We start from the raw sequence: 21,721 nt of genomic DNA, 5'->3' as shown, positions 1-21,721 counted from the left end.
CCTTCACTCTGTTTTGCCTAAAGTTAACAACTTATATACTCATAGTACAATTACCGAAACCAGGAAATTAACATTAGTAAAATATATTAAACATTTTATTTAAACTTCAGCAGTTTCCTCCCAATGTCCTTTCTGTTTGAAGATCAATGTCTCATTTTGTTCTTGTGTTTCCTTAGTCTCCTCCAATGTGTGACTGTTCCTCATTCTTTCCCTGTCTCTTCTGACCTTGATAGTTATTTTGTAGAATACCTCTTAATTTGGGCTTGTCTGATGTTTTCTCAAGATTGGATTGAGATTATGCATTTTTGACAAAACTTCCACAAAAGAGATGCTGTGCATTATATCAGAGGGTACATGATGTCAATAGCTTGATCATTTCGTTAAGGTGGTGTTGGCTGGTTACTCCATTGTAAAGTTACCATTTTCCCCTTTCTAACAGATAAATATGTTAGGGGAGATACTCTGAGATTATGTTAATATCCTGTTTCTCCACAAACTTTCACCCACTAATTTTAGCATATGTCAGAGATCTTGGCTGCAACAATTATCACTGTAGTGCTTCCCTAACGGTAATTTTGTATTTCCCTCATTCCTTCTACATTAACTGATATTCACCTGCAGGGAGAGATGTCCCTTCAACTCCATTTACTTATTTAATCAATTATGTACTTCTATAAGTAGGAACTCATGGATATTTATTTTATTCTATAGTTTACAATCTATCAATCATTATATAAATTTGTTGCTAAATCAGTTTCTGCTTTCACCATTGGGAGCTCTTTCCCATTGGCACCTGTGTCCTACTGATATGCCCAAATTCTTTTTAGAGCACATCCTTAATTTCCGGCATTCCAAACTGCCCCACGCTCATCTTGCATTTTCCCTGCCCATCCCTAGAATCAATCTCAACTCTGAGGAGCGCTGGTTCCTTTTATTGAGAATGATATTTTGAAGTAAGAATCTAGAGGCTAAGAGTACTCATTGCTACTAGGGTATCTGTGTCCTTAGATGCTTCTCATAAACAGAGGTAGGAAATGTATGTATGTAGACTAAACCATACAAATGAATACAGTTATATTTATTTCTGTATCACCCACCACAGATGTTTTGTTAGTCTTTATGGCTTCCTGAAGCTCATTCACTAGAAGATTCCTATGGGAAAAGGAATGGGAAACACTCATAGGAAAAAAGATCTTGCATACTGATAACAGTTTGTCTACAGTCTTTATCTGAAAGCAAGTTTGTCTGGACATAAAACCTCTAGCTCATATTTTCTTCCCCCTTACATATATGATGGCATTTTCTTTTGGCATAAAGCATTGCTTTCAAACAGAGTGATGGCAGTCAGATTTTCCTTTCCTTATAAGTCACTTGGTTTTTTTGTCTGGATAGCCAAAGTATTTCTTTCTTCAAAGCCCCAAAATTTTACTAGAATATGTCTTGATATTGGTTGTTCTGGTTGATTTTCCAAGGTGTGCAGTGTCTTTTCAATATGTAGTCTCACATCATTTTTATTTCAGGAAGTGTTGTTAAACATACTCTAGTATTTTTGTCTGTTCTCTTGCTTTGGTTTTGTTGGATTTTCTTTGCCTATCTCCAAATCCTTCTCTCTTCATTTCTTTTTGATTTATTAAAAATATATACTTTTATGTTTGCTTTTTGATAATTTTTATTTATTCCCCCCCCCCCCCAAGCTCCAGTAGATAGTTGTATGTCATAGCTGCACATCCCTCCAGTTGCTGCATGCGGGACGCAGCCCCAGCATGGCCGGAGAAGCGGTACATCGGTGCTCGCCCGGGATCCGAACCTGGGCCGCCAGCAGCGGAGCGCGCGCACCTAACCGCTAAGCCACGGGGCTGGCCCTATGTTTGCTATTTTTAAAGGTACTAATTCTTGTGTTTGTTGACTCAGATGTTTCTTCTAGATTTTTGAAAAATCTTAACTCTTTCCTGAGTTCTATCACCTATTAAGTTACAGTTTTCATATGTTTTGCAGGAATGTCTTTCGGACAAGCTTTCACTCTCTGTAGGGATGTTATTCTGCTCATTATTCTCTTTTGTTGTTATAATCCTATGAGACTTGACCTTGATCCTTTTTAGTTGCTTATTTTTATGTAAAGTAGATAGTTTTTCTAATTTCATAGCTCTAGACCTCCCCATCTGTTATTTTGTGACATATTCAAAATTAAAGTGATTCACTTTAAGAGATCACCTAATTCTATTCCTCTCCCATATTTTTATTTGAACTTTCTTTTTTTGCTTGTCTCTATTGTCCCTGTCCTACTTAATTTGGATTCTATTCCCAGCAGTTTGGACAAAGCTCAGGGTAGAGCTTTGTCCTGGAAGGGTTTTGGCTGGAGAGGTTTGAAAATTCATAAGGCCTAGAGTACCCCAGCTCATTTAAGACCTCTGTTTCAGATACTGTCTATAGTTTTAAATTTTTGCCATCAATATGTTCCTTTTATGGAGATTTGTAGAGACTCAAAAACCATGCCACTGCCATTTTCCAAAAATCATGAATGAAAACTTAAAACTTTCTTCTTCTGATTCAAGTCACAACAAAATCAGAGAAAAATAGCTTCAACAGTTTCTCTAATTATGAAAGATTTCTTTTACTTTTCTCCTTCCTTCCCTCTCTCCCTTCCTCTTTTCTTCCTCCCTTTCCTCCCTCCTTCCCTCCTCAATCAGCACAAATCTTTCACACAAGAAACAGTATGGTCCGTGTCCTACTGTTCATGGCATAAAAACAAAAGACATGCAAACTTAAATGTATTTTCTGTCCTTTAGCTTTGCTATTTAAGTCAGGCCTGATGTAAAGAAGGAATGATGAGGGCCGGCCCTGTGGCTTAGCGGTTAAGTACGCGCTCTCCGCTACTGGCGACCCGGGTTCGGATCCCGGGCGCACACAACGCACCGCTTCTCTAGCCACGCTGAGGCGGCGTCCCACATACAGCAACTAGAAGGATGTGCAACTATGACATACGACTATCTACTGGGGCTTTGGGGAAAAAAAAAAGGGAGGAGGATTGGCAATAGATGTTAGCTCAGAGCCTGTCTTGCTCAGCAAAAAGAGGAGGATTAGCACGGATGTTAGGTCAGGGCTGATCTTCTTCACAAAAAAAAAAGAATGATGATAAAAATAGTACATTTCCTTTATTCCTATAAAAGAAACTATTTAAGATATCATAACAAGGTAACAATAGCACCTGCATTTATCTGGCCTCTCTACAGTTGTTTGGAGTAAAACAATATTGAACATGGTAATAAAAACAGTGGATTATTTTGTGCTCGGTGCAAGGACGTTTTGAAACCCATCCATAAATCTCTAGATTAAACCCCCATATCATATCAAAATATTTCTTTGTAGCTTTAAGAGTGAGTATTCACCTTCTATAGAAGGGGTTACAAACTCTAATGGCCACAGGGGCCAGGCAGATAACATAAATATATAAAGTGGGCTGAGGGTCAGAAAAACAAAATGCTAGAAATAAAATTAAATCCTATTTTTATTGAACACAATACTAATATGTATAATGCTGGTGATTATGTCTCAAATAGAAAAAAGCTACTTAATTTTTACATTTTATTTCATAATTCATTATTCCTTTGATTTGGAATCAGAAGCTATATAATTTTTTTTATCACGATGACAGTGTTGGATCTATTACTTAGCACTGTTATGGGCAATACAGAATTTAGCCTTGAGTCATTTAATAAGGAGCAATGTTTACTACTACACACTTTATGTCAGAAAACAGCTGTTCATGAATGTAGGTATTTTCAAACATTGATAGAATTCTGAAGAACGGCTTTGTAAACAGGGCATCTACTCTCAAGATATCTATCAGGATATCTCAGGATATCAGAATATCTCAGGATATTCACACAATTTTTGTAATTGAATGCTATCATTATTTCGTTTTCAGTACTGTACTAGTAAACTTTGATTTAGTAATTTACCCCATAGCTCTTCATTCCACTCTCAATATTACTTAAGAAAGGCAACCAAAATATTAATTTTTCTTCTGAAGTCTGAAGTCAGAGAACCTATTTCAGAATTCAGGCCATCACATCATTTCCGGATACCAACTGCCATGTAGGAAAGTGGGCTAGTTTATTTCTTATCTACTGTATTTCCTACTGAATCAATTTCATGAAAAATGAGTAAATCAACTCATAAAATTACAATATCCAAAGTGTTTCAACTGTATTCCCAACCTAATAAACTGAGTCTTTGGGAAAATATTAATTGATGAGGCAAGGGCTTTTCCTTGAATGACATTAAAAAGGTACAAATTTTTTCCCCCCAAAAAAGGCTTCCTAGCACCACACCATGACTAAGCCATCTATGGGTCATGGGCTAAGAAAAGTCTCTCTCCTTCTCCTAAGATCTTGGCTATTGGTTAAGTTGTGCTCCCCTGGTAAACTAAAAAAACTGGAATGCCACTTAGGTCACCTGGCAACAGTGCTTATTAAATCAATGGCCTCTAATTGATAAATTGCATCTGGACTGAAAAAAAAATATATAAAAACATGATGGGGATGTCATGCTTTGGGCTCTCATGAATGTAGTGACTCTTTGTTTTGGGGCAGGAAGACCCTGGAACGTACATCTATAGAGTTTATTATAAGAGATACTGGCTTCTGTGGAAAATGAGGCTTTTAAGACAAAGCGGTTCCTGTACCTACTCAATGTGAATATCATATACTTGTTCCAGAAGTTGTCACTGGGGAGAAGACAGTTCCTGGATGGCCATATGAACTGTTGCAGAGACTGCAGCAAAGACTACTCCTGTTGGCAAGCTCTGACTCCTGTCCTACATCAATCTTAGTAGACTGATGCCAGGTGTGGTCTGCAGTAGTCTTGTGAGCCTGAATGCTTAGCTGAACCTAAGAAGGTTCCTGATGGACACTGTAGATCATCAAACCTTACAGTACAGAAAAATACTATATTGTGTAGTTCATTCATTAGACAAAACACTGAATCACCTATGAGTCAAGCTTTGAGAGCTTATCCAGTTCAAAAGGTTAATTACCACAACTTTGACATGTTTTACTTTTAACTTTTTTTAATACAAATAAATACCTAGATAATGAAATAGTGAAATAACAAGTTCTTTCACCTTTAAAAATATTGTCTTTACAAAATGTTGTGACCTCAAATTTAAGCTTTATATTAGATATTATGTTCACAATGGCCAAAGGATCACGTGTAGTTTACGTTTTCTAAGTATGACCTGTCTATATTTATATTTAAGACTTTTCCCTCAATACACACAAAAAAACATTTCCTAAAGTCGGGCTCATTAAAGAACCATACCCAAATTAACTCTATTCATTTAAAAATTCTCATCAGTGCTACAAATAAAGAAATCATGATGGGTAATATCATTAATATCTGTGCTTTCACCAGCTACAATAGAAAATTTAAGAAATGACTTAACTTTTTGTCCCATTTGTTCCCGGTAATCTATTCACTCTGAGTAAGAGTATTTCCAATTGTACTTACACATGCAAACGCTGCACTCAAACTCAACATCAAAAAAACAGGTTTTGATACACATGTAATATTTTTTTCTTAAGAATATATAACTGCTCATCATAGCATTCAGAAACAAATCTTTTCGAAATTTCAGTTCTTCCTCTGTCCCTCCCAATTTCTCCATCAGGTATCTTTTGCATTACTCATCACAGTTCTTAACTATAGATCTGTTTCACAATACTACATGTATAGACTGAATTATGCCCCCCCCCATTCATATGTTAAAGCTCTAATCCCCAATATGGCTGTATTTGGAGACCTTTAGGAGGGCCTTTAGGAGGCAATTATGGTTAAATGAGATCCTAAGGATGGAGCTCTAATATGGTATGGCTGGTGCCCTTATAAGAAGAGGAAGAAATACCAGATCACTCTCTCTCCATGTGCACAAATAGAAGAGGCCACGTGAGGACACAGAAAGAAGGCAGCCATCTGCAAGCCAGGAAGAAAGCCTTCAACAGAAACTGAGTCTGCTGGCACCTTTTTTTTGTGTGTGTGTGAGGAAGATCAGCCCTGAGCTAACATCCATGCCAATCCTCCTCTTTTTGCTGAGGAAGGCCGGCTCTGAGCTAACATCCATTGCCAATCCTCCTCCTCCTTTTTTTCTTTTTTTTTCCCCAAAGCCCCAGTAGATAGTTGTATGTCATAGGTGCACATCCTTCTAGTTGCTGTATGTGGGATGTGGCCTCAGCACGGCTCGGGGAGCGGTGCGTCAGTGCGCGCCTGAGATCCGAACCCGGGCCTCCAGTAGCGGAGCACGCGCACTTAACCACTAAGCCACGGGCCGGCCCATGCTGGCACCTTGATTTGAGACTTCCAGCCTCCAGAAAGGGGGGCGAAAATTAATTTCTGTTTTTTAAGCCACCAAGAAATAGCATTTTGTTATGGCAGATAGAGCAGACTAATATACTACATTATGTTATATTCTTTTGCCATGTTGAATTTATATCAGGTATCATGTTAATAATAGCCACAAGAGGATGTTCTGCAGGTTACTTTACCTGTTATAACTGTAGGAATATTCTTTGCTTCTGCAAACAACTAGCCCCACTCTCCCATTTTTCTTGGTCTGCTTTTGTTTTTTCAATATTTGATAGAGATATGAATAAAATAAATTTTTTTCACTTTAACTATAAGAAAAACAAAATGTAAGTACTAGGACAAGCAACTGAAACTAAGCCCAATTTCAGGGCACACAAGAGAAGACTACGGTAAACTGGAGAGTGAGTACCACCAAGGAGGGTCAACCATTATTACTCAGGTACAGCCCATTGCTGACACGTAGAAATGATGGTCTACAGTTACCAACTCTCCTGGTTTTCAATTTTAAATGCTAACAGCAAATTCAAATTAAAAAAAAATACACATGTGAAAACATGTTCCCACAAAAATTTATAAATAAATGTTCACAGTGGCATTATTCCTAATAGCCAAAAAATGGTAACAACTCAAATGTCCAATCACTCATGAATGGGTTAACAATATGTGGTTTATCCATACAAGGGAATATTATTCAGTCATAAAAAGGAATGAAGTACTGATACATGCTACAACATGCATGAATCTTGAAAACATTATGCCAAGTGAAAGAAGCCAGACACAAAAGGCCACATATTATATGATTCCATTTAGATGAAATGTTCAAAATAGGCAAATCCACAGAGACAGAAAGTAGACTAATGGTTTCCAGGGGTTAAGGATAGGGGAAAATGGCAACTTATTAATTGTTACAAGGTTTCTTTGTGGGGTGATGGAAACGTTCTAGAATTAAATAGTGGTTATGGTTCCACAACATTGTGAGTATACTAAAAACCGCTGAATGGTACACACTTGAAAATGGTGAATTTTATCTTAGTTTTTTTTGTTTTAACAAAGCAGCACGGTACAAACCGAAATAAACATGTCTTTAGGCCAAATTAGGTTTGCAAGCTGCCATTCTGCAATTTCTATTCTCTACTAGAGATTCTCAAATGATACTGGTTCTCTCATTTTAAATGTAGGCAGAAGCGTACGAGTGCAAAAATTAACAAAAGGAAAGTCTTTTTCCAATTAGAAAAAAAACTTATTAAAGGTTATGATTTCCCCCAACTTTGGTTTTCCCCATAAAAGTTCCTTTTAAACTTTTTGGTCCCTTCTAAATTAGAATACAGTATCTAACATGGAGTGAAAATATATATTAAATTTCATGGTGTTCTATAAGTACAGTAAATTCCAGGTTGTGTACCATATCCTGGGTCTTAAACAGACATAAGATGGGCTTAAATGACATCTAACACTCCCTTCAAAATCTATCATATTCTGCGAGTAACAATTCAACAAACGTTTGATAGCTTCAAGCTTGGCAGTATGACTGACACTAATCTAAGTGGGACAAAAACAGTATAATAAGTGCTAGTAGAAAAGAGATCAAGAAGGTGGGATTCCAGAGGGCCTTGAAGTATAACTAGAATTTCCACAGTGGAAGAACAGTATCTTAGGGAGATACGAGCATGATAAAGACACAGAAGGGGAGCCAGCCCTGTGGCGCAGCAGTTAAGTGCGTGTGCTCCGCTGCTGGAGGCCGGGGTTCAGATCCTGGGCGCGCACCGATGCACTGCTTGTCAGGCCATGCTGTGGCGGCGTCTCACATAAAATGGAGGAAGATCGGCATGGATGTTAGTTCAGGGCCAGTCTTCCTCAGCAAAAAGAGGAGGATTGGCATGGATGTCAGGGCTGATCTTCCTCACAAAAAAAAAAAAAGACACAGAAGGAACGCCCAAGACACATGGAGAAAATAAAGGCATGTAGATGATCTGGAACCAGTGATCATGTAAGGAAATAGTAGAAGATAACTCTAGAAAGATAGGTTGAGGCCAGACTGAGATTCTGAATGCCAGTCTGAGAAATTCAGACTTTTTCAGAAGGCAATTCTAATTATCTTTGAAACAAAAAGCCAATTTAATTATTCAGTTAGTGAATTTTTTAACCCATACGTTGTCATTTTTGGATTTTTTTTTTTTTTGCCTACTTTTATAGGTAATGCATTTTTCCTTGGCACCTATACAAAAAATAATCTCACTAAGGTTAGATACAAAGCATGGTAATTTAACTAATGATTAAAGAAAAATCTATTTTAGCTGCAAGAGTAGGAGTGGCTGTTTTATTCTTTCTCCAGTTCCTATTTATTTTTCCTTCTTGATGTCTGATTTCCAAATATCCAACCATACAATTTTTAACTTTTGTCACGTTTTCCTTTACTACTCTATGTTAGACATTCTCTAGGACCGTTTCAAGCTTTCAACCTACTCACTCCGCCATCTCCCCACCCAACGGCAATGTTTATTTATACCTGAGAGTAATAAAAATGACAACCAGAATCACTTTTTTTGGTCTTGCCATGGAATAGAATACAATAACTACACCCGAGAGGATGAAGTTATAGATAGGATTTGGTGGGCTGAATAAAACTGTCTACTCCTACGAATTATGTGTAAGTAAAACATCGAAAGTGCATGGCCTCTGGAGAAAGACTGAAGACTGGCTACCTGTGAATATTGGGTGTGCCACGAACAGGCTGTGTGACCTTGGGAAAGTTACTTTAACCTCTCCTTGTCTCATTTCTCTCATTTGCAAAAAAGGAAATAATAACATAATACCTAATAGAGTGCTGTGAAGATTATGAGACTTGATTATGTAAAGCCCTGAGAATAGTACTTGGCACATGGTAAATGGTATATGTGTTAGCTATTTTATCCACGATAGTGTAAGCTTCACAAAAGTAAGGGTTATAGTCTGCTTTGTTTACTAAATTTCCATGGCTAAAATCATGTTTGGCACATAGTATGTGCACAATAAGTATTTGTCGAATGAACGAATAAGAAACATTTTGCTTTTAGAGGAAGAGAAATAGAAGAGACACTATTTAAAAGAGAAAGGAGAAAAAAAGGGTTAAACGTCTTGCTCTTCCTCTACTTTTTCAAGAGATGCCCCCCCGACTTTCTCTTAATTGTGTTGTCAATAATTGTATTTTCTCTTAATCATGTTGAGCATTATAACGTCAGCATTCATTGAGAAACATTTTCAGAAACAGCTGTCTGAAAGCCTTTGCTGTTTTTGTTTCCAAGGTCAGGAGATGGCCTCTAGAACCCTGCTGCTCAGAGTGGTCCTCTGACCAGCTGACCCAGCATCACCTGGGTCCTTGTTAAAATGGCAGATCAGCAGCCTCACACAAGACTGACTCAATCAGCTTTTGCATTTTAAAAAAGATCACCAGGTGAAGAGCATGCATATTAAAATTTGAGATGTACAGCGCTAGATCACTCTAGTTAAAGAGCACAGGTTTCACAAAGATCAGGGTTCAAATCTAGGCTCTGACACTTCAGTATCTACATGACTTGTGGCAAGTTTATAAACTTCCCAATACTTTCATCTGTAAAACTGAAACAACAATACTGGTTACCTCAAAGAGTTGCTATGAGGATTAAATGAAAATGCACATGCAGCATTTGGCAGATTGCAAAGAAACAGGATGTGCCCAACAAATGTTAGCTGCTATTACTGCTGAAATCCCCACTCCTGTAAGGCCCCACGGTGAAATTTCAGAATTAAATACTATGAAGAACTTTACTGAGGAAATTGATTTGTTTTTCTTTCTGATTAAAACTATACGAGTCACCCTTCAAGATCAGTGTCAAATTTAAGTTCACCTAATAGGAATAATTGCCTCTTAAATTACTATTATCTTGCCCTCTTTTTCTAATTTATATTCTCTATGGTCTTGATTTTAATTGTGTGTGAGAATAAGCAAATACATGAATGAATGACCAAACTGAATGACCAAATGAACAAATAATATATAAGTCTAAATTCAGAACTAACCGTTAGGGAATGCTACTAAAAAAATTTGGAAATTCAACAGGCGGTTCAGACTACTTTAAAATTATTAAGCTTTACTGAAGTAGCCTAGAAATTGAACTTTAACATATAGAAAAGAATTTTTCAAATCAGAAATATGGCTTACGAATAAAACTATCACAAATATTTGAAATCATAAAAACACTGGTCAAAGGGGGACAATAATCAGGATTTTTGCTAAAAACAATGCTTAATATGTAGAACATTATATCTTACATTAAAAGGCATAATTACTGGTTTTCAAGCAATGCTTATGGCTAGGGGATGACTTTATAAATGGTTCTCTCAAAGTAGCGAATAGGTAAGAACATACTGCTTTTAGGTTCTAATCAAAACAGTAGAGGAAAACTAAAAGCAAAGCAAGAAAGCATGATAAGAAAAGCAAATTCCTTCCCCTGTCATTAAAAGGTATGTTATCAACAAAAAGTATTAACTTAGGGGCCGGCCCCGTGGCACAAGCGGTTAAGTGCGCGCGCTCCGCTGCGGCGGCCCGGGGTTCGCTGGTTCGGAACCCGGGCGCGCACCGATGCACTGCTTGGTAAGCCATGCTGTGGCGGCGTCCCATATAAAGTGGAGGAAGATGGGCACAGATGTTAGCCCAGGGCCGTCTTCCTCAGCAAAAAAAGAGGAGGATTGGCGGATGTTAGCTCAGGGCTGATCTCCTCACAAAAAAAAAAAAAAAAAGTATTAACTTAAAATATGGATAAAATTATATAAAATTAGATAAAATTTCAGTTGGCTTCTTTCCTTCTAGAAAGGTTAGGATTTGATCTGTTTAGTTAAGTAAAGTAGAAAACTCAGCTAGGAAATAAGGTTTAATAATTATAATTATTGTAAACTTAAGAGTTTGCTAAGTGTAACCAAAAAATAAAACAAAAAACTCAATAGAAAAATGGGCAAAGGGGCCGGCCTGGTGGCATAGTGATTAAGTTCGCACACTCCGCTTTGGCAGCCTGGCGTTCGCAGGTTTGGATCCCAGGCGTGAACCTATGCACCGCTTATCAAGCCATGCCGTGGCAGGCATCCCACATATAAAGTAGAGGAAGATGGGCACGGATGTTAGCCCAGGGCCAATCTTCCTCAGCAAAAAAAGAAGAGGATTGGCAACAGATGTTAGCTCAGGACTAATCTTCCTCACCACCTCCCCCCAAAAATGGGCAAAAAACATTTTCCAAATATTTTGGAATAAATAAATATTGAATAAATACTTTTCCAAAGAAGATATCCAAATGACTAACAAGTACATGAAAAAGTATTGAACATCACCAGTCATTATGGAAATGTAAATCAAAACCACAATGAGATACTACTTCACATCCATTAGAATGGCTATCATTAAAACAAAACAAAAACAAAAAAACAGAAAATAACAAGTGATGGGTAGGATGCGAAGAAACTGGAATCCCTATATATTACTGGTGGGAATGTAAAATGGTGCAGCAGCTGTGGAAAACGGTATGCCGTATCTTCAAAAATTAAAAATAGAACCACCACATGATCCAGCAATTCCACTTCTGGGTACATATTCAAAAGAAATGAAAGCAGTGACTCAAACAGATATTTGAACACCCATGCTCACAGCAGCATTACTCATGATAGCCAAAAGGTGGAAGAAACTCAAGTGTCCACTGACAGGTGAATAGATAAACAAAATGTGGTGTATATATACACTGGAATATCATTCAGCCTTAAAAAGGAAGGAAATTCTGACACATGCTACAACACACATGGACATTGAAGACATGCTCAGTGAAATAAGCCAGTCACAAATCAACAAATATTGCGTGATTTCTCTGATATAAGGTTCCTAGAGTTAGTCAAATTCATAGAGACAGAAAGCAGAATGGTGGGTGCCAGGGACTGGGGGGAGGGGAAAATGTTGAGTTAGTATTTAACGGGCACAGAGTTTCAGTTGAGAAAGATGACTCTGGAGATGGATGGTGGTAATGGTCGCACAACAATGTGAATGTACTTAACGCCATAGAATTGTACACTCAAAAATGACTAAAATGATACATTTTATGTTATGTATATTTTACCACACAAAAAAGAGTTTGCTAAATATCTTTGCATTCTTAAATTAGTACAAGGATACTATGTTTTGATGATCTGCACATTTTTTGTTTAAATGTTTTTATTATTCAATATAAAAGAGCAAAGTACTCAATGGTTTTTTGCTTCTTTTTTTTCATTAAATAAAAGAAAAATTAACCTTCTTTTATAGGAAGGCTTCCAATTTTTCAAATTGAGAGAATTCCAATTTATATAGTTGGGAAGAAGAATGGAAGAAAAGAGAACAAATTACAAAACAAAGCAAAACAAAACACACAAAAAAACCTTGTTTAGGTGTTTCTTCCTCCTTTTTAGTCTCCTCATCCTCTAAGCTGGGACTTTCCCGGGAAGAGTTGTCCTGTTGGCTAGAATTTTTCAATAATACGGGATCGATTTGTGCTTTCAGGAGTGCAAGAGTCTCAGCCAACTCGTTTCGATTTCTAAACAAGGGAAAAAATAAGACAGCATAAAAATCTTTCTTCTGTTCTAAAGAGCTTTCAGAATACCTATTGGAAATTAAAATTATAAAAACACCTTAAGAACATCCAAAACACTGGTACAGCTAACCCTAATTAATCTTGAATTTTAAAATTAAGTATTACGAATGAATACATATTAAAATACACTATTCTCCAAAGAGGTATCTTAGACTATTCTCTCTACTAATTAGAATGGCAATGCAAATGTCTTTGGCTGAAAAGAACAGCAGGAACAAAATTAAACAAAAACCAAAGTGTGATAATATTTTAAAGTACTATGCAATCTCTAAGGAGTAGAAAATCAATGTAAAACTTGCTTGAAGAAGCATTTTTTTAATAAAATAATTCAAGTTCTTGATTCATTTGGAAATAAGAACTCTTTTCCACCTACAGAGAGAATAACATTTGATATTGTTATAAAATTATGATCCAGGTCTTTCTGAGTAATTATGGCAAAAAGTCAGCTCTAACAACACAGTTCAAACATCTAAGAATTTAGGTTACTGATGTTGTTTCATCAACTATAGTTTACAACTACAGAAAGAGAATTCAATTTGAATTAAAAATTCAAGAAAACCCCCAATAAGTAAGATTCTAATCTATGAATTCTCTATTTTTACTAACAAAACCAGAGTTGTGGTATGATCAATTTAAATGCCACTTACAAATAAGAAAATTCACTTGGATATTTGTCCTGCTCAGATAAGCTGTGTGTAACAGTGAAGTTAAAAAGGAAACTTTGGACTAAGAGTTGGGAAACTTAGTTCTAGACCTGCCACTAAGTTAATCAATCAGCACCATGATCTTCCCGTCTGTGATCTCAAAGCACTTCTGTACGCACCTCTACTTCCATGTAGTTTGTATTAAGACAAAATTACCTGCTTTCTTATCTGTCATGCCACATATGTCCTCTATCCTCCTATCCCTTTCCACCTCCATCCCAGCTAAACTCTACTGCTGGAGAGCAGGGACACCACCTTATGAAGTAGGCTCTAAAAAAAATGTCCAATGAATGAAGAGAATCCCTGTCCCTAAATTAGATGGCTATGTGGCCCTGGAGAGGTCATATATCTTCACTAGGCCTTAGCTTCCTTGTCTGTAAAAGACTGGATTCTCTGAGTATTATTAAGTTGGCCTCCTAAGGAAAGTAATAAAATTGCCAGTGATGGGACATCTTTCAGAAATTAAAATGACAACAATTTTGTCTTTGTGTATAGGAATGAACACACAGGTTTACACATAAGTATCATATGAGCATACATAATAAAATGAACAGCTTAGAATTTTATTTATTTACTAGTAGAAAGTCAGATCAGATGCTCTTTCAAGATCCCGTCTGATACTGCCTCCACTTGACAAAAAAGAAAATTAAAACCTAGAGACGGGCCGGCCCCGCAGCTTAGTGGTTAAGTGGCACGCTCCGCTACTGGCAGCCCACGTTCGGATCCCGGGTGCGCACTGACGCACCACTTCTCTGGCCATGCTGAGGCCGCGTCCCACATACAGCAACTGGAAGGATATGCAACTGTGACATACAACCATCTACTGGGGCTTTGGGGAAGAAAAAAAAGGAGGAGGATTGGCAACAGATGTTAGCTCAGAGCCCGTCTTCCTCTGCAAAAAGAGGAAGCATGGATGTTAGCTCAGGGCTGATCTTCCTCACAAAAATAAATAAATAAATTAATTAATTAAAAAAAAAAAAAACCTAGAGACGTTAAATAAATTTTTGGCAAAGTTCCTATCTCCTAACTTCACAACACCAAGCTGCTTCTAACCTAAGGCTCTATCTACTTAACATTATTACTTCTCATATTCCATTGAGAATTCCACATGTAATAAGTGCTTTAACCTATTTGATATTTTTTGAAGTCATGCTGGGAACTGAGGAATATATTGAAGTTTTTCACTGTATCTGTTTTAAAAAGCTTCCAAACATTAGAAGAGAGCCTATATTGCTAGAAAATCCATGTCAATTATTTCCACTACTCTAAGCAATGAAGGAATTTAGCAGAAAAATTTATTAAAGAACTCTCTAAAAGGCTTTTAACCTGACTACTGTGTTAAAACGCAAGCCTATTATAGTTATTATATGAAAACAGAAAACTACCCATCTTTGGATTTCTGTTTTGATCTAACAATTAGATTTAGCACACTAAACAATTTTTTTAAACTCCTATTTTTGAACTAGTCAGAGGGAATTTTTATAAATACATATATATTCAAATTATATCCAAATTTCTTACCACTATCTACAGGACCTTTTAGAGTAGACTATGACTCTAACAACAATTCAGTTATTTTGCCCTCCCTCCCTCCACTGCTTTCTTTTCTCTAAAAGATTTCTTCACTCAGGCATATTAAATCAGATATATCCCTCCAAAATACCCTGCTCTCTTGGGATGTCAGGTGTTTGCACTTCTGTTTTCTTAGCCTGTAATGTGTTTCCCACAGCTAATTCCAATTACTTTTTCAAAGACAAGCACAGAATAGATAAGCAAAAGTGCCATATCCTTACAAGGGACTATTACTAACTATAAAAAGGAATGAAATATTGATTCTTACTACACAGATGAACCTTGAAAACATTATGCTATCTGAAAGAAGCCAGACACAAAGGCCACATACTGTATGAGTCTATGTATATGAAATGTCTTGAATAGGCAAATTATGGAAACAGAAAAGTAGACTGATGGCTGACATGGGCTGGGGAAAGAGAATGATGAAGACTGCTAATGTACAGGGTACAGGGTTTCTTTGTGGGGTCAAGGAAATGTCCTGGAGTTAGTGGTGATGACTGCACAATTTTCTGCGTAGACTAAAAACCACTGAATTGTATTAAAATGATGCTGACTTAGAGAAGGATGTAGCTATGAAGGGGATGAAGAATGACCAAACACCAGATAACATTTTGCACAGAGAGCTGATTGGATTTGTTGACAGAGAGGATACGAAATCACAGAAACAGAAAAGTCAAGGATGTGCCTCCAAGGTTTTGGATCCAAGAAACTGAAAGGATGTGGTTGCTATTAACTGAAATGGGACAAACATGTTGAAGTAGAAAGGGCAGAAGCTCAGTTTGGGGCAGATTGACTGATTTCGACTAAACAGATTCCAAACTTGTATTTTCCTACCTGTACCTAAAATTAATCCAGACTTTGGTGAAATGGAGCATATGATCCTAATATGTTACTGTGGAATATGATTTTTTTCCTAGTCTAGGGGTTGTTCAAAGTTTGAGACAGTGGTAGGGATTAAACCTTTCAGAAGCAATTGAGCTGATAGTCCAATTCAATAAAAAATAACAAAGACAAACAGACAAAACAAAAACAAAGCCAAGCATAGACATCATCTTCTGCCAAGTATGGGTTAGGTACCCAGATCCTCCACAGCAAGCTGGGTGATCTCCATCATAGATCACATTTATAACACACTGTATTAGCATTTACTATTTCCCCGTATCTTTCTCCCACAATATGGAAAGCTGCTCAAGGAATGGCATCATGTCTTTGCATCTCCAGAGCACAGCACAGTGTGAATATAGCAAGTCTTTAGTAAATATTTGTTAATATATGATTCCAGGGTTCACCAATAATACTCTATCTTTCTCATATAATTCCAAACTACTGGGTAGACAAAAAAGGAAGATAATTGAGTGTGACAGTATTTCTTATGGGGGCCAAGAAACTGAAAGCATTAATGAGTAATATCAACAGCAGCAGTATTAACAATAGAAGTTAACATTACTGAGTGATTACTACGTTCCAGAAACTACTCCAAGAGCTTTACATGAATTAGTTCATATAATTTCAATACAATCTGATTAAATAGATACTATTCTTACAAATTTTATAGATGAGGAAAGTGAGGACATGCAGAGAGGTACAGTAATTTGCCTAAGGTCACAGCACATATTAAAGGCAGGACTGACATCAGATCTCTTCTCAATCATTGTGCTATTATTAGTAGCATATGGTTTAGAAAAGTCTTGACAGAATTTATAACCATGGGTCAATGAAAACTGTACACAATATTCAGAATTCAGTTTTTTGAAAATGATTGTGAAGCCATTACCAATTATTAAAATATTTTTATTAAGGTGTAAATTATATATTTTGTAATGAACAGATCTTAAGTGTTCAGATCATCAGTTTGATTACATGCGTGTAATCCACACCTCTATCAAGATAAGGAATATTACCATCACCACACAAAACTCCCTCCTGCCCTGTCCTACTTAATTCTTCTCCTCCACCAAAAGCAAGAATCAGAATTTTGATGACTGTAACTACAGATCAGTTTAGTTAACTCCAGAACTTATAACAAATGGAATCAAATGATAGGTACTTTTTGGCTTCTTTCACACATCATGCTTTTGAGACAAATCCATACAGTTACATGCATCATAGGTCATTTCTTTTATTGCTTAGTAGCAATCCAAGTAGGAGGACTATTATGAATGAAGATGCTATGAACATTATTATACAGGGCTTTCTGTAAACACGTGTTCTCATTTCTCTAAGATAAACATCTAGGAGTAAAGTTGCTGGGTTATGAGGTAACAGTTTGTTTAACATTTGAAGAAACTGCCAAACCATCTTCCAAAGTGGTTATACCATTTTACATTCCCACCAGCAAGGTGTAAAAGTTCCAGTTAGTCTACATTCTTGCTAACATGTGGTGTTGCAAGTCATTTCATTTCAGTCATTCTAGTGGAGGTAAAGTGGTATCTCATTATGGTTTAAATTGGGAATTCTCTGATGAATAATGATGTCCAACACTTTTTCACGTGAATATTGGCTATATGTATATATTCTTTATAAAGTAACTATTCAACAGTCTGCATAAAACTTTATCCTCCTTAGCAGACTTGGTACAAAAGTACTTTCAGGAGCCCCTCTCTGATCTTGAAGAATCATCTAATAGAGTCTGGTCTAAGATTTGTTAAAATCCTCTCCTCATTAATAACCAAATACTACCTCTTTGTGGTGTTCATATTTTTTGCTTATCTTTTTCATTCCTAAAGAAATTCTCTTGACATAACCCCTAGTGCAAATTAATGGCACTTATGTTATTTGATCAGATACAAAAAAATACTTTTCTGTACGTTCATCCTCTTTCATTGAGGCCTAAAGTAGAGACGAAATAACTATAACAAATACTATTCTTCCCTGGCAATTCTGTTTTCAACATTAATTGGAACAAGTGGGATACTGACTACAGCTTAAATATTTTTTTCTTGAAACCTATTACAACATTTGGTTAAACCATACAAAACTGCCATTTTTGTAGGTTAAAAATGTTCATATGCTGGCAATTTCATATGGTTCAATGAAATTTAACCACTTTTACTCTTTTGTAAGTAACTTACTAAATCTTGTTGTTTAAACTTAAAATATAATTCTTTATATATCAGTTAACTACTATATATCCATCTCATATATATTTATATTATGAATTTTACAACAAACAAATGGAAATTGCTATTTAACAGTAGAAGTTTTGAGACTGTGGTGATGTTACGGTATTATTTTTTTTAAAGATTTTATTTTCTTTAAATCATTTTTAGGTTCACAGCAAAATTGAGAGGAAGGTACAGAGATTTCCCACATACCTCCTACCACCACACATGCACAGCTTCCCCCATTAACAACATCCCCCACTGGAGTAGTACATTTGTTACAATCGATAAACCTACCTTGACACATAATCACCACCCATAGTCCATAGTTTACATTAGAGTTCACTCTTGGTGTTGTATATTCTGTGGATTTGGACAAATATATACTGACATGTATCCATCATTATGTATCATATACAGTAGTTTTACTGTCCTAAAAATCCTTTGTGCTTCACCAATTCATCCCTCTCTCCCTTCTAAACCCTGACAACCACTCATCTTTTTACTATCTCCAGTTTTGCCTTTTTCAGAATGCCATATAATTGAAATCATACAGTTAATTTCAGATTGCATTCTTTCACTTATTAATATGATTTAAGCTTCCTTCATGGTTTGATAGCTCATTTCTTTTTAGTGCTGAATAATATTCCATTGTCTGGATGCACCACAGTTTATCCATTCACCTACTGAAGAACATCTTGATTGCTTCCAAGTTTTGGCAAGTATGAATAAAGCTGCTATAAACATCCCTGTGAAAGTTTTCACATAGTCTTCAAATCCTCTGGGCAAATACCAAGGAGTATGATTGCTGGATCATATGGTAATGTTTAACTTTATAAGAAACCACCAATGTATCTTCCAAAGTAGCTGTGCCCTTTTGCACTCCTACTGGCAATGAATGAGAGTTCCTGTTGTTCCACATCCTCACCAGAATTTGGTGTTTTCAGCGCTCTGGGTTTTGGCCATTCTAATAGGTATGTAGTAGTATCTCATTGTTTTAATTTACATTCTCCTCATGATATATGATGTGGAGCATTTTTTCATGTGCTGATTTGCCATCTGTATATCTTCTTTGGCAAGGTGTTTGTTAAGGTCTTTAAGCCATTTTTTTAATCAGGTTGTTTGTTTTCTTACTGTTGAATTTTAAGAGTTCTCTGTATATTTTGGATAATAGTCCTTTATCAGATATGTCTTTTATAAATATTTTCTCCCAGTCTGTGGCTTATCTTTTCATTATATCGACAGTGTCTTTCACAGAGCAGAAATTCTTAAATTTAATTAAGTCCAGCTTATCAATTCTTTCTTTCACAGATCGTGCCTTTGGTGTTGTATCAAAAAGTTACCACCAAACTGAGGTCATCTAGATTTTATTCTATGTTATCTTCTTGGAGTTTTATAGTTTTGCATTTTATGCCTAGGTCAGTGATCCACTTTGAGTTAATTTTTGTAAACGTTGTAAGGTCTGTGTCTACATTCAATTTTTTGCATGGGGATGTCTAGCTGTTCCAGCACCATTTGTAAAGACTTTTTTCCACCATATTGCCTTTGTTCCTTTGTCAAAGATCAGCTGACTATATTTATGTGGGTCTATTTCAGGGCTCCCTATTCTGTTCCATCAATCTACTTGTCTATTCTTTCGCCAATATCACACTGTCTTTATTACCATAGCTTTATAATAAGTTGTGAAGTCAGGTAGTGTCAGTCCTCCAATTTTGTTCTTCTCCTTCAATATTGTGTTGGCTATTCTGGGTCTTTTGCCTCTACACACAAATTTCAGAATCAGTTTGTCAATATCCACAAAATAACTTGCTGGGATTTTGATTGGGAGTGCATTGAATCTGTAGATGAAGTTGAGAAGAACTGACATCTTGACAATATTGTGTTCCTGTCCATCAACATGGACTATCTCTACGCTTATTTAGTTCTTTGATTTCATTCATTAGTTTTGTAGTTTTCCTCATATATATTTATTCATATTTTGTTGGATTTATACCTAAGTATTTCAATTTTGAAGGAGCTAATGTAAAAATTCTTGTGTTTTTAATTTCGGATTCCACGTGTTCATTGATAGTATATAGGAAAACAACAGACATCTGTGTATTAACCTTGTATCCTGCAACCCTGCTAAAATCACTTAGTTTTAGAAGTGTTTTTGTTGATTCATTCTTTCAGATTCTCTACATAGACAAGCACATCACTTGCAAACAAAGCAAGTTTTATTTCTTCCTTCCCAACCTGTATATCATATCTCTTATTTCCTTTTCTTGTCTTATTGCTTGAGCTAGGACTTCCAGGATGATGTTGAAAAGGAATGATAAGAGAGAATATCCTTGCCTTGTTCCTGATCTTAGCAGGAAAGTTTCAAGTTTCTCCTCATTAAGTATGATGTTGGGGTAGGTTTTTTGTAGATATTCTTTATCAAGTTAAGGAAGTTCCTCTCTCTTCCTAGTTTACTAAGGGTTTTTTAAAATCATGAATGAGTATTGGATTTTATCAAATGGTTTCTCTGTATCTATCAACATGATAATGAGATTTTTCTTCTTTAGCCTGTTGATGTGATGGATCACATTAACTGATTTTTGAATGTTGAACCAGCCTTGCATACCTGGGATAAATCCCACTTGGTCATGGTGTATTATTCTTTTTACACATTGTTGGATTTAATTTGCTAATATTTTTTGAGGATTTTTACATCTATGTTCATGAGAGATATTGGTCTATAGTTTTCTTTTCTTGTAATGTCTTTGGCTGGTTTTGGTATTAGGGTAATGTTGGCCTCACAGAATGAGTTAGGAATTATTCCCTCTCCTGTCTTCTGAAAGAGATTAGACAGAATTGATATAACTTCTTCCTTACATGTTTGGTAGAATTCAATAATGAACCCATCTGGGCCTGGTGCTTTCTCTTTTAGAAGGTTATTAACGATTAAGCCAATTTCTTTAAAGATAAAGGCCTGTTCATATTGTCTATTTCTCACATTGTGAGTCTTGGCAGATTGTGTCTGGCAAGGAATTGGTCCATTTCATCCAGGTTGTCAAATCTGTGGGCATAGAGTTATTCATAATATTCCTTATTTATACTTTTTAATGTCCATGGGATCTGTAATGATGTCCCCTCTATCATTTTTGATATTAGGAATTTGTGTCCTCTCTTTTTTTCTTAGTTAGATTAGCTAAAGTCTTATCAATTTTATTCATTTGTTCAAGGAAACAGACGTTGCTTTGTACGCATCTAATAATATGTTTCCCTCTAAGCACTGCTTTCACTGCAAATTTTCAACCACAAATCGTGATGTGTTTTCATTTTAATTTAATTCAAAATATTTTAAAATTTCCTTTGAGATTTCTTCTTTGGTCCATAT

At 36.2% G+C, this 21,721-nt stretch overlaps 1 protein-coding gene across 2 annotated transcripts in view; it reads right to left on the bottom strand.

The window, feature by feature from the left end:
- The window catches only part of RSF1 (remodeling and spacing factor 1), a 148,033-nt gene that overhangs the window by 41,530 nt on the left and 84,782 nt on the right, over positions 1–21,721 (bottom strand). For both annotated transcript variants that reach the window (XM_058545533.1, XM_058545532.1), the window contains exon 5: positions 12,769–12,923. In XM_058545533.1, the coding sequence (XP_058401516.1) occupies positions 12,769–12,923 (155 nt within the window). The remainder of the gene's footprint in view (positions 1–12,768; positions 12,924–21,721) is intronic.

Source organism: Diceros bicornis, chromosome 7 (genome assembly GCF_020826845.1).
Source record: "Diceros bicornis minor isolate mBicDic1 chromosome 7, mDicBic1.mat.cur, whole genome shotgun sequence".
Classification (NCBI taxonomy): domain Eukaryota; kingdom Metazoa; phylum Chordata; class Mammalia; order Perissodactyla; family Rhinocerotidae; genus Diceros; species Diceros bicornis.
The sequence above is the reverse complement of the archived record's forward strand: the minus strand, read 5'-3'. Positions and strand labels throughout refer to the sequence as shown.